This window comes from Balaenoptera musculus, chromosome 20, assembly GCF_009873245.2.
Source record: "Balaenoptera musculus isolate JJ_BM4_2016_0621 chromosome 20, mBalMus1.pri.v3, whole genome shotgun sequence".
Classification (NCBI taxonomy): domain Eukaryota; kingdom Metazoa; phylum Chordata; class Mammalia; order Artiodactyla; family Balaenopteridae; genus Balaenoptera; species Balaenoptera musculus.
The window spans coordinates 59145113-59157300 of NC_045804.1; the positions used below are offsets into that span (position 1 = coordinate 59145113).

The 12188-nt window shown below is 60.7% G+C and overlaps 1 protein-coding gene across 3 annotated transcripts in view; it reads right to left on the reverse strand.

The window, feature by feature from the left end:
- LOC118887402 (myosin phosphatase Rho interacting protein) overlaps window positions 1–12188 on the reverse strand; it is a 125712-nt gene that overhangs the window by 26500 nt on the left and 87024 nt on the right. For 2 of the 3 annotated variants that reach the window (XM_036838192.1, XM_036838191.1), the window contains exons 7-12: window positions 11073–11229; window positions 7019–7160; window positions 6086–6190; window positions 4523–4579; window positions 3413–3481; window positions 1168–1257 (exon numbers count right to left, since the gene is read on the reverse strand). In XM_036838192.1, coding sequence (XP_036694087.1) covers window positions 1168–1257; window positions 3413–3481; window positions 4523–4579; window positions 6086–6190; window positions 7019–7160; window positions 11073–11229 — 620 coding nt within the window. Of the gene's footprint in view, window positions 1–1167; window positions 1258–3412; window positions 3482–4522; window positions 4580–6085; window positions 6191–7018; window positions 7161–10718; window positions 11230–12188 lie in introns of all 3 variants that reach the window. The other variant, XM_036838193.1, reaches the window with a different exon arrangement.

Here is a 12188-nt window from a genome sequence, read left to right on the forward strand (position 1 = left end):
GGCGACGCTGCAGGAGTCCCAGCCGGGGAGCCCCAGTGTGACAGCTATCAGGCCACTTGGTTCCTACCGCACGCCTAAGGCTCTCATGGGGGAAGAATTAGCTTTCCCCAAAGAGAGGTCTGGCCTGTGCCCTGTGCCCTTGTGATGCACAGTGGGGCTGGCCAGACCAGAAAGACCAGCCATGGAGTGAAGGGCTGGGGCTCCGGCCATGTGACATCAGCCAGGCTCTGGGGGAGAGGGGGCTGGCACTTGCATCTGACCATGTGGACAGCAGTTCAGTTGATCAGTTATGAAGCCTCTGTAAAAACTCTGGACACAGAGGCTTGGGCCTGGCACCAGGCCTGAAGCTTGGGCGAGCTTCCCATGTTGGAAGCTCTGTGTGTCATCACACGTCAGCGCCAAGAGGGAAACACGTCCCCAAGGACACGAGAGCTTCGTTTAGGGCCCTCCTGTTCAGTCCAATTCGCCACACGTTGCTTCCTTGGGCTGGTACCAATCTGTATCCCTCTGCTAAAATAAATCTACAATCCTAAGTACGGTGTTTTCCTGTGTTCTGTGAGTCCTTCTGGCAAATTATCAAATGTGAGGGTGGTCTGGGGCACCTTACAGGTGGCATCAGAGTGAGGGCAGACACGGTAGCCAGGGGCCGGTGCCCTCACCACGAGCCCGGCTACCTCTGAGCAGCCCTTGAACCCCGAGCTTTGATGAAATGTCCAGTGAGGACTGTTTCATCTGTCCAATCAGATTATTTTTTTGAGGACGGGGAATGCCTTGCTCGTTGGAGTCCTTCACAAGATTGTGGGGAGAAAGGAGTTCAGTGAGTGGGTAAGTGGATGAATGAAGGACAGAGCAAGTGCATAAAAACCCAGCACCCTGAGAGTTAAGAACTGAACACTTTCACTCTAACTTCCCACATCCCACATCCTTCCAACTGGCCCGAACTCCAGCGTTTAAAAAATGGGAGAAAAAGAAAGAACCTTCGGTAAAGAAAGGCTTTTAGACAGCCTTGAGAGAAAGATGCTAATGTCTTCATTTTTGCTGAGACCACAGATTGGGGGTGGGGTGAGGAGCTCCAGGACAGAGGAAGGGACAGGATGAGGCGCCAGCCGGTCAGGCCCACGGCCCCACCCTCGCACTCAGCCTGCCTGCAAACCCCACCCGGCTCACATGGATCTGGAAGCCATAGTTTCTCTGCACTGGGTACTCCGTGACATCGTAACATGTAGACAAGTCGATCTCCCCATCCAAGTCGGCCGCCTGTGGAGAAAATGAGAGATTTAGAAAGTAAAGGCCAGTGCCCCGTGAGCTGTACATACGCTCACAGGCAGGGCGCTGCCTACCCCACACCACCTAGAAGCACCCACACCACCATTTTCCACACATCCTGCCAAAGACATCCCATGCCCGTGGTTCTCAAACCTCCTTTACACTCTTAAAAATTGAGGGTGCCAAAGAGCTTTTGTTTATGTGGGTTGTATCTACTGATGATATTTGCCATATTAGAAATTAGAAAAAAAACTGAAAAAAAATTTTATGCATTAAAGTACACAAACCCATTTCATTTTTTAATAAAAAGTATCATTTTAAAAAACCAGCAAGAGGTTTTTGCAACTCTCTTTAATGCTTAACTTCCGAAGACAGCTGGGTTGTCACACCCATCTCTGCACTCAAGTCTGTTTGTTGACATGTTTTTGGTTGAAGCATATGAAGACGGTCTGGCCTCACACAGATACGGGGTTGGAAAAGGGAAGTGAATTTTAACAGTCTTTTCAAATAGACAGTTGTGGCTGTTCTCCTTTCACAAGTGGTAGTTTCTTGAAGGTGAACTGCGAAGGGGATGCTTTCTGTCCTCTGCTGCATTAGAACCCATGGTTCTACACCCTGCTCCTTGAGGGGGTCTTTCACCCACACGTGATCTGGTGACACTGTCTCGTCCTCGGGAAGAGCCCCCAGATACTGAGTTTCCTTGTACAGGAGCAAACACTGCATTGGTTATTATCACCACCTGTTCAGTCAGGAGAGTCTGTAAGCTTGGGGGAGACTGTCAAGTTAGTGATGGTGCACGCAAGTTTTCCAAAGTTCCAGTTTTGCTTGGAAGCTCAAACTGAATCACTGGTAACAATTCTGTCAGTCGGTTTCCTTGAAGGAAGAGGCTCACTTGGTTCATTTTTAAGAAAACGTCTGCCGAACACCCAAACCGAGTGCGTCGTACATTCACGCAGAGACGGTGGGCCACGAGGAGAGGCGGCCGGCGGGGCAGGCAGTGCAGACAGCAGGCGAGGGCTCCCCACGGGACGGCCGTCATACCTGGGCAAGCAGCAGAAGCAACCTCTGCCAACCTCCCGTTTCACGTCACAGAACATCACCGAAGTGGGTATTCAAGGTTTGGGACTTGATAAAATCAGTACCTTTCCCGTTCTGTTAAGGCCCTTTCTGCAACGTCGCAGCGTGTGGCAGTGAAGGATGCATGGTGGCCAGCCACCTGCGCCTGCAGCCTGAGCAGGCTGAGGCACCCGTCAGCGCAAAGGCCAACACAACGGAAAAAGTAAATGGCATCATAGTTTTATGACACTATTTTTGTTATAGAAGAATCCCTGAACGGGTCTCCAGGGGTCCACACACCACACTCTGAGAACAGCCAAACACCCATGCTCCTGTGGTCCCTGACTCCAGGCTCCCCCAGAGACCCACCACCCACACTGCTCTGCATCAGCCCTTGTGTCACTAACGTCTTTCCACTGCAGTCCAGACAGAACTTAGTGTCACGGTGTATAACCAGCCCCTAGTGTTAGACATTTAGGTTCTTTCAGATCTCCTGCTGTTATAGAAGTGCAGGAACCACTAACACGGAACACATCTCTTTCTTCACATGTGGGAGTACATCTGAAGGATTTCTGGAGTGGAATGCAAGGGAAAAGGTGCAGAAACAGACTGCCAAATTGCTCAAAATAGATGATTTTTTTGTAGGTGAAGAAAAACAGAGCCCCTTCTGTTTGGTGTTCGACCGTGGAATCAGGACTCTCAACCAGGCTGGCCAAGTTCACCTGCCATATCCCATCCTTGTCCAGAAAACAAGGGACAAGATTTAGTTCAGTTCTTTAAAGACTCAATTCACCACAAAATCTCCGTCTAGAAAGCACAAAACTGCTCATCCTGAGTTTTCAAACAAGACGTCTTTCAGTGTTCTTCAAAGAACAGAGACAAGAGAAGCCACTGAAACCCCCGTAACCCGAGTGCCGAAAGCAGGGCCTGGAGAGCCCACTCTCCAGCAGGAACCAGCCCCGGGAACGTCAGACTCCTCTGCAGATCTGGACTGGGCCACCCGTCCACCCGAAGGGGACTTGGGCCCAGGAACAGCAGTGCCACCTGGACCTCCCCTGTCCCTACAGAGGAACGGAGCTGAGACACTCACCTCCTCAGCCACCGAGTCCCTGTAGAACCTCAGGCTTTGATCAGCAAGGACAAACCAGTGTTTCTTCCACTGAAAGAGAAGGGAAAACCAAGACTCAACTCGCACACTTCCCGCTCTGAGGCGCCCCACAGCCAGGGTCCTGGGGCACCTCAATGGGCACAGGTAACGCAGAGGGCAGGCGGCCCCTCCCGCTGGGGGCAGACGCACACAGGACTCCGCTCGGGCCATGGGCAGCCACGTGCGCACAACCTCTCCCCGGCGACAAGGCGGTGCGGACAGCTGCCGTGGGCCCCGGGCTGCCTGTGCTCTGCCCGCAGAGGCGTGGCTGCTGAGCGGGGCTGCAGCTCCAGAGGCTGCAGATGGCGGCTGGGCCCCCAGAGCCAAAAGGAGGCCACCTGCAAGCCACGGCCACCCCCTGGCTAACCAGAGGGGCGCCCACCTGCCGCCGGCAGGAGCAACCCAACCAGCCGGACTCCCAAATCTTCACCGTGAGGAGCAAGGAGGGGCTCGAGTCTCCAGGCAGGGCCGAGGGGATTGATGTGGAAGAGAGAGAAGAAGAGGGCGTTCGGGCACAGTCGCTCAGGAAGCAGGGAGGGGAATCTACGGGCCTCTCGGTGGGACCCGCAGGCTCCTCTTCCTGCCTCCTGGGAGGCCTGGCCTCCACCCCAGCAGCCACGAATGGCTCGATCTTCCTGCTCAAGTCCACTGCTCCCCGCAAGGCTGCGGCTGCACCCTGGTCACTGGCTGCCACCCCACAACCGGAAGGCCCTTCTGTCCTGGGGAAGCCTGGGCTCTCAGGAAACTTCTGGGAAAGGTCACCAGGTGGGGAGCCAGTGCTGTAGCATGTCCCCAGGCCTGATGCTGAGACCCCGTCGGGAGCAGGAGAACAGTCCCTGCGCTGGCAGCGGGCAGGCTGGCGGCCTCCACACCCCACTGCACCCCCAGTTCTGAGGAGACGGGGTCTCGGCCACGACCCTGGTCCCCAAGACGAGGGGGTGTGCTGGAGGCGGGGGACAGGGCTGGCGCTCACACACCCGCAGGGACAAAGCCAGCTGAACCTCACGCCTGCTCCCCGGCGCCTCAGGGACCACAGCAGCTCTGGCCACTCACCTGGCCATCCTCATACTGCCTGGTCAGCCAGCCTTTCTTGAAGTTCAGCAGGTCGGGCTAAGGAAGGAAGAAAAAAGAACAGCTGAGAGGAAAGCAGCAGTGTCCCGGTTCTGGGTAAAGGGTGACCGAGAAGGCAGGTGTCTCTTCCCCAGATGAGGGGGCCCCGGAAAGGGGCTTATCCACCTGCCAGAGGAGCCCCCGTGGCCCCTCGCCCTGGCAGGGGCTGCCAGAGCTGCTCCCCGGACGCGCGTCTTCGAGGAGAGCGAGGCCGGGCACAGGGAGCAGGCGCGGCCCCCTCACCCCGTGAGCAGCACAGTGGGGCCGCCCGGAAGGCAGAGAAGAACGGCCCAGACAGAGGCACCCGGCATTTCGCGTGGAGGGAAGATGTGCAGCGACGGCTGAAAGGACAGCGGAGAAGTTCTCGCAGAGGCCACAGAAAGACTGAGCGCAGAGGCCACGCCCGGTGTGAAGCAAGACGCAGCAGCAAGCCTGCCAAGACCCTCAGGCCACTGACCTGCCAAGATGAGTCTGAGTCTCCGTTTCCCTACAAGCAGCAGAACCAGGACCGCAGGCACTGAACAGGGCGCTGTCCCTGCGGTTCCCTCTGGCCCCTGTACGCCAGAGCCTGAGGAGCGGCCTGAGGGCACCTTGAGGGCCGCAGGCAGGCAGCCCCCTGGGCCTGGCTTGTGTCACACATCGGGGCACAGGCAGGCCAGTGTGAAAAGAGACGTGGCCCACTGCTCCCCTCGGCCCATGTGCTCTTCTACAGCCATCACGACCAGAACGGGGCTGTGACGTCTTGTTATATTCCAAGGACCCGAGAAGGGTTCAAGAGAACACATGCCACGTAGCGGGACACCCATGAGCCACACGTGTCCTGGAGCCTCTGCTCCAAACCAGCGAGCAAAACCCAGACTCCAGGCAAGAAAGCCTCCGCCCTGGCCCCACGGCTCCAAGTCAGGTTGCCGCTGGAGGCCCCAGGCCTGGGAGGGGCGGCATTAGCCCCAGGCTCCTCGGAAGGCTGAGGACAAAGCAGAGAAGGGCCCACACGAGCAGCTGTCCTCACTCCTGGGACGCTGGCTTGCCACTCGGGGCTCTCCGAGGGAGCGACGGTCCCGCTCGACCCGCCTGACCACTCCCTACCTGCACCCGATGGCCACGGCTCCCATGCCCTGGAGCAAAGGCTGGGCTCCCTCCGTGGTGACCCCACGAACAAGACAAGTGCCCAGCAAGAGGGGGGGGTTCCGACTCCAAAATGTCACAGAAACAAACACCCAAAACAAGAAGAACAGAGGTTCGTCCTGTGGCCCTGATTCCCCGGAGCCAGAATTCCACTGCTCCGGCCAGATGGCCTCCTCCGCTGGGGACCTCAGAGCTCAGGATGCCCACGCAGCCCAGAGAAGGGGCAGAAACACGGCACCTGCTTCCCACGCACGGCCGTGAGGGCCCGTGCACAGAAGGGACGCCAGCGCGGAGGCACAGGCAGCAGCAGCGAAGAGCCCAGGGGGCAGAAGCAGCAGGAAGGGCATCCGCAGGCCTCGGAGCGCGGGCGCCCGGGCTCACCGTCAGGGAGGGCTCCGTGGACCTCCTGTCCAGTGACTTGGCTCTTCGCTGTGGAGACAGGGGGGAGGCCGAGGCGTCCGGGAGAGGAGCTTCGCTGGGGAGGTCCTGTGGCAGAGAGCAGCCCCGTCAGCGCCAGCCAGCCCCTGGGCAGCCGGAGTCGCGGGAGGGCCGGGCTGCGGGGCCACGTTCCGGACGAGGAGCGGGCGCTCTGCCGTCTGGGCCCCCTCAGCACCTCTGCCCGTGCGGACAGGACCTGCGCCCAGACTCCTAGTCCCACGCCTCCAGCTGCCCGCGGCTGGGGCCGAGCCGCCCAGGTGGGAGAGCAGCCTTTTCTTGCAGACGCACCAGCCACCTGGCTCTCCTGGCCCCCGTCCTCCCCCGGCCTCGTGGGGTCACAGAGGGAAGACGCTGGGCTCTGCACAGTGAGCACTAGGACCCCTCTGAGCCCAGAGAGAACAGGAGGAAGACGGAGGGCAGACTCAGGGGGGCCACGAGAGGCGGGTGGCCCAGGAGAGGTGGGTTTCAGAAGCGGAATCCACCTTGGGGACTGAGCAGAGAGAAACTGGGGCTGTGGCCACCGCCCGAAAGAGAGAGGAAGGAAAGTATTCAGCCTCGCGGCCCGACTGCCTCAGAGAGGAAGAGACTGGCTCTGGTTACGACCTGGGACCAAAAAAAAGCTCACGAGAGCAGCTTTCAGCAGAGACGGACGGAGCTCCGAGAGGAAGACGCAGAAGACAGGCCTCACCCTCAAGACGTCCACTCAGTGGGGAAGGAGATGAGAGACCCGAGAGACAACCAGGAGATGCGAGCGGGAGGCCGGGCAGAAGAGCGTCCAGGTGTGAGTGGGGCCTCGGGGGGTGTGGGGGCCGTGTGCTGACCTTGCCCCCGCCGCCCCGCTCGGCCTCGCTGCCGCCCCGGAGCCCGAACGCTCACCCGCTTCCGGGGGAAGGCCCTCTTCTCGCTCCGGCCCTGGCGAGTGTCGCTTGACAGCGAGGGCCCGGCTGACGCGTTGGTCTCCATGTGCTCTGCCTTCTCGATGTCCAAGGCCTCAAATTTCTCTATTACCTGGGACCTCCTGCAAGAGAGAGCATGAGGCGGCTAAGTGGGAGACAGGGTCCCCCAGAGCCCGAGGGGGATGTGGTCCGGAGTCTCAGAGGGGCTCCCGCAGCCAACACCCCACGCCTGGCTCACCCCAGCTTCCGGGCTGCCCTCGCGCAGGGCCCCGGCAGTGCACACCGCTCGCTCAGCCAGCTCGCCTCGGACACCCCTGCTCCCTCTCCCACCTCCGCTGAGGGGGGCTGTGCGGGGGCTGGCAGCAGCTCACGGGCAAGGCCCTTCCCTTCCGCCAGACGCTTCCTTGCCCTCTGCCTCCCAGCCCCCACACTGGAGTCCCCGCACGCTCTGTCGTGCTAACAAACTCGGCAGTCACACGCTCAGCGCTCGGCACCCTCTCCGGAGCCAGACGGATCAGAAGGCAGCCAGCACCTCGGAGGGCACGCCCGTCCTCATCACACTCCTCAGCAGATCTGATGCGGCCCCCACCCCAGGGCATCCAAAATTTAGCAAGAAAAAGACCCACGAATTAACATTGTTTCTGCCAACAGTAAAAAGAATCAAAACCCAAATTAAAAACAAAGCAAGTTGATTTCGTGTGAAAGGGTGGGCGGCATCGTCAGGCCATCTACGGCTGGAGACGGAGCTGAGATGGGAGCGAAGCAGGCGGAGGAGGGGCGAGTAACGTCACACAGCGACACAGCAGGAGGAGGTGGAGAGGGGCAAGACCTGAAAGAAAATAAGGCTGGAGAATGAATAAACAGAAAAAAAAGGACTGCTTGTAAAAATCAAATCATGGTAAATCAAAATTATCCAAAGAATTAAAGAAGCAAAAACCCGAGGTGATCACTGAGGAGCGCGACCAGTGAGGAGTCGCGAGCGGCCGCATGGGGGACACGCCCTCGGGGGCTGCCCGCGTGTCTCCGGCCAGAGGCCTGTCCTCCCAGAGATGCCCAGGCAGGAGCCCCGAGATCGCCTCACACGGAGGGCTGTCCTTGCATCGGGACGAGCAGCAGAGTCGAGGGCAGCTAGTGAAGGGCCGCTAGGCCCAGAAGCCTAAAGTCTAACTCCATGAGGAAGGGGGGGAACCGGCCCCCATCCTGAGGCCCCGGAGGCCAGCTTGCCCTCGGGAGGCGCACAGTACAGGTGGCTCTCAGGGCTTCTTCCTCAGGAGGGCAGAACTCCCGGGGACCCAGCTCCCTGTGAAGCCAGGGCCTGCGGCGCTCTCAGCTCCCGCGGAGTCTCCTCCAGGGACAGAGCTGTCCCCAGGCAGCCTGCGGGGCCAGCAGCGGTGCGGCCGAGGGGGCAGCAGGGGAGCGAGCGAGCGCGGGAAGCCGGGGCGGCGGGAGGGCCTGGGAACCACGGGGAGCTCTCGCGGGTGCTCGGGCTGGCCGGGCGGCTGAGGTGGCCTGTCCCCAACCGACCTGCCGGGTTTAGAGGACACTCCAGGCCCGCTCACAGGCCTCGGTGCCGCCACATGCAGAACGAGAGCTCTTCCAACTGACCCCGGGACCAGAAAGCCCCAGGAAGGCCTTGAGGAGCAGCGCCTGGCGAGTCACAGGCGAATCGCATGCTGCGAGCCGGCCATGGCTGCGAGGGGGTCAGAGGAGCGGAGAGGGCGGCGGCACCTGCCAGGGAGTCAGCCATGGTTGGCTCTACCAAGTGGGGCCTTTGAAACTTGGGTCCACTGAAGCCCTGCAGGTGTGACAGCAAAGGCCTCCCAGGTGGGCCGGTGACGGGACAGAACCTGACCTCTCCAGGCTCCCAGCCAAGGCGCAGGCAGGACCGCGGGAAGCTGGTTCTGGGGTCAGTCACCAGCAGTTCAACCAGGGCCATGGCCCCCCACGCTCAGTCGGCAGCAGCTCGCCATCCGAGAAGGATTACTTCCGGGCCAGGGCTTGTCAGGAAACCCACCCCTGAGGTCCCCCAGTCGGGCTCCCGGGCAGCTGCCACTCTGGGTAGCTGTGGCCGGCATCCTGCCAACATGGGGCTCTGTTCTACACCACCAGAGACAGGAATCCAATCCAGCACTGGGAGGGGCGGCTACTCAGGACCAGAAAGCAGGCCTCGGAGAGTGACAGCAGCCAGTCAGATGTCATGAGGGTCAGTAAGAAAGTGACGTGACAGTGTTAGGATGCAGCGCAGAGGGGCCCCAGGGCAGCCTGCACCAGGTGAAAGCACATCCTCCACGGTAGCAAAGAGCAGGCGGAAGCAAAGCCCCAGAGATGCCGTGTAGCCTGGGCCGCTAGCTGAGAGGGAACTCCAAGCCAAGCAGGTGCGCTGAATGTTAATTCTTTGGTCCCCGCCAAACCAGGGTGTGGCTGCCCGCTCAGGGGCCTCCAGGATGCAGCAAGAAGCCCCCCCACTGCCCGGCCCACTGGCCGCCTACATCTGGCAAGTCCGTTCGCTTATACTTCTGGCAAGTCCATTCACTTATACTTAAGAGCGCTAAGGACAGCCTCAGCCCTGTCCCGGGTCCACCCTGGGAGCAGGGCCCTCCCGTTCCCAGGTCCGGCCTGGGGTTTCTGTCGCGGCTCTGCTGTCCCAGGCAGTTCCCGTGAGGAGTCGCCCTGCTTCTGCGCCCCTGTCTCTGCCCCTGCATACCAGGGTGGTCACACACCTCTCCAGGGTACTAATGAACCAGGCGGACAGACACTGGAGGGCGCCCCCCAGGACAGGTCAGCTTCCCCCTCCCCAGCACGGAGGCACCTCCTGTTTCCTTCACTCTCTTCCTAGTGCTGGAGGGGACATTTGGGAGAGCAGGTGGGTGGTAAGAAGCAAGGGAGCAGGAGAGCAAAGCAACCGGCTCCCAGCCAACCCCTCGAGGGGGAGCCCAGGGCCACCTCATCTGTCTGCATAGCTCGCCCCAACTCTGAGCTGGGCTTGGAGGGGGAGGGCGGCAGCAGGACACTCCACAGACACTTGTGGAACTTGGGTCTGAACCTCTTTCTTAGAAAGCAACTTCTTTGGAAACGTAATGAAAACTATGGATTTTCCTTTCCCAGAACGTGAATCGTTTCGAGAGGTTCACATCCCGCCAGCAGCCCACGCAGCTGGGTGAGAGCCCTGTCGCTGGGCAGACGCTCCATTTACAGACTCAGGGGTGGAAGCTCCTACCGGAAGGGGCACTGGGGCGCTCTGGTCCGGGCCTGGGCCTGGAGGCCTCCGAGACGGAACCATGCAAGATCTTCCCCCCCCCCCCCACCTCCAGGGGAACGAGGGAAGGGCCCTCCTACCCTCAGACCACAGTCAAGTCCCACACCTCCATCAGCCCTGGCCCAGGCCCATCTCCAAACCCTGTCTCTCCCCAGGCGCGCGCGCGTGTGTGTGTGTGTGTGTGTGTGTGTGTGTGTGTGTGTGTGTGTGTGTGTGTGTGTGTGTGTGTGTGTGTGTGTCCGTCCTTGGAGGAAACGTGTAACAAAGTGTGCGAGAATGTGACAGAATGCACGAGTACGTGAGGGTGCACGGGGGGGGTGTGTCTAAGACAACGTGAGTGTGCACGGCAGGGGCTGCAAGGGTGGGAGAGTGTGCGCACCACGTTTGCGAGCGCACGGCCCTCCAGTCGCCCCCCCGCCCTTACCTCCGCTCGCTGCCAAACAGACGGGCCACCTCTTCCCTCCCAGGGCTCCGGGCCCGGGCCCCGCGCTCCAGCCGCCTTCTCTCCACCTGGAAAGCTTCTCGGTGGCTGATCCTGATGGCCTTAGGGACGTCGGCCAGGGTGGCATACTGCCTGCTGGCTTTAAAGGCAGAGGCGCGCCCCGGTCTCTCTGCACCCCGCCCCCCAGCGCTGCCGGAGTCCACGTGGGCAGGGGGCCGGTGGGCTGTGTCCAGGGAGCTGAAGGAGCCACTGCAGACGGTTCGGCCAGAGGGCTGAGGACCTGGGGGAGGAAGGGGGCGGCCAAGCTCCCTGGAGGGCGGGCCGGAGCCACTGTACCTGTTGGGGGGAGTGCCGGGGCTGGGTGGGGAGAGCGGCGGCGGCAGCTGCTCCTCGGCCTTCACGTCCTGCTTGGTCTTCTCCAGCGAGAAGTAGCCGCTCTCCACCCGGACTTTGCGGCCACAGTCCGCACGCTCGCTGCCTGTGGTGCCCTCCTCTGCAAGAGGGGACAGGAGACACGCTGGGCTGGCTGCCCCCTCTGGTCGGGGACTTTTCAAGGCGGCACGCGGATCCCAACAGGCCACCTCTCTACCTCCCACCTCCAGAGGCTGGCGTGGCCACCCCAGGGCAGAGCCCCAGGAGAGGAACTTATCCTTATCTGCCTCTCCCTACCGGGCTGCCCCGACAGACTGTCAGGGGGTCCCTGAGCTTCTAGTCTGGGGGCTCCGCTGGGAGAGCACGATTCTCCCAGGAGAGACGTCCCACCAACAACTACTCCTACCGAACAGCAAGGAGGAATCCAAGGGCCAACTAGCCATGCAACCTTTTAGTACATTTTTGGAGGGACGGGCAGAGAAGCACCTTGGTAGGAGTGAGAGGAGTGAACGGTTCTGGATGTGGATGGGTGTGTGTTGCCTGCGGAGGACTGAGGGACCTTCTGCCCAGAGCCTGTACAAGATGCATTTCACCTGAACGAGCTGGGTCCCAACTGTCCATGCGCCTCTAGTGGCCTGGACAGGTGTAAAGGGCAAAGCCAGCCTGTCTCGCGCAGAGCCCTCTCGGGCCTGGACGAGCGAGGCTGAGGCTGCCGCCCCGCTTCTGCTCAGGCAACTCCAAGTGCTAGGTGGAGAAGGGCAGTCATGCCAACCATTTCCTCCCCAGCACCCTCTTCCCCTGCTTCTCCCAGGCGCCCGGGCAGGACGAGACAGCCCTCACTGCTGCTGCTCTCAGGACACAGTGGGCTTCCAGAGACGAAGCAGCCACAAGACACAGGAACCAGAGGCCCCCTTGTACACAGACCTTGTTACAGAGCATCCTGATTCTCACGACACCTGCCTAGGGCTCACAGGTAGGACTAAAAGAGCTACAGGGGAGGGGCAGGGCAATGGCCGGAGGCCAGCGACCCGGGTCCCACACCAGGCCCGGCCCGGCCCGGCCCGGGGCTGACGGACACAA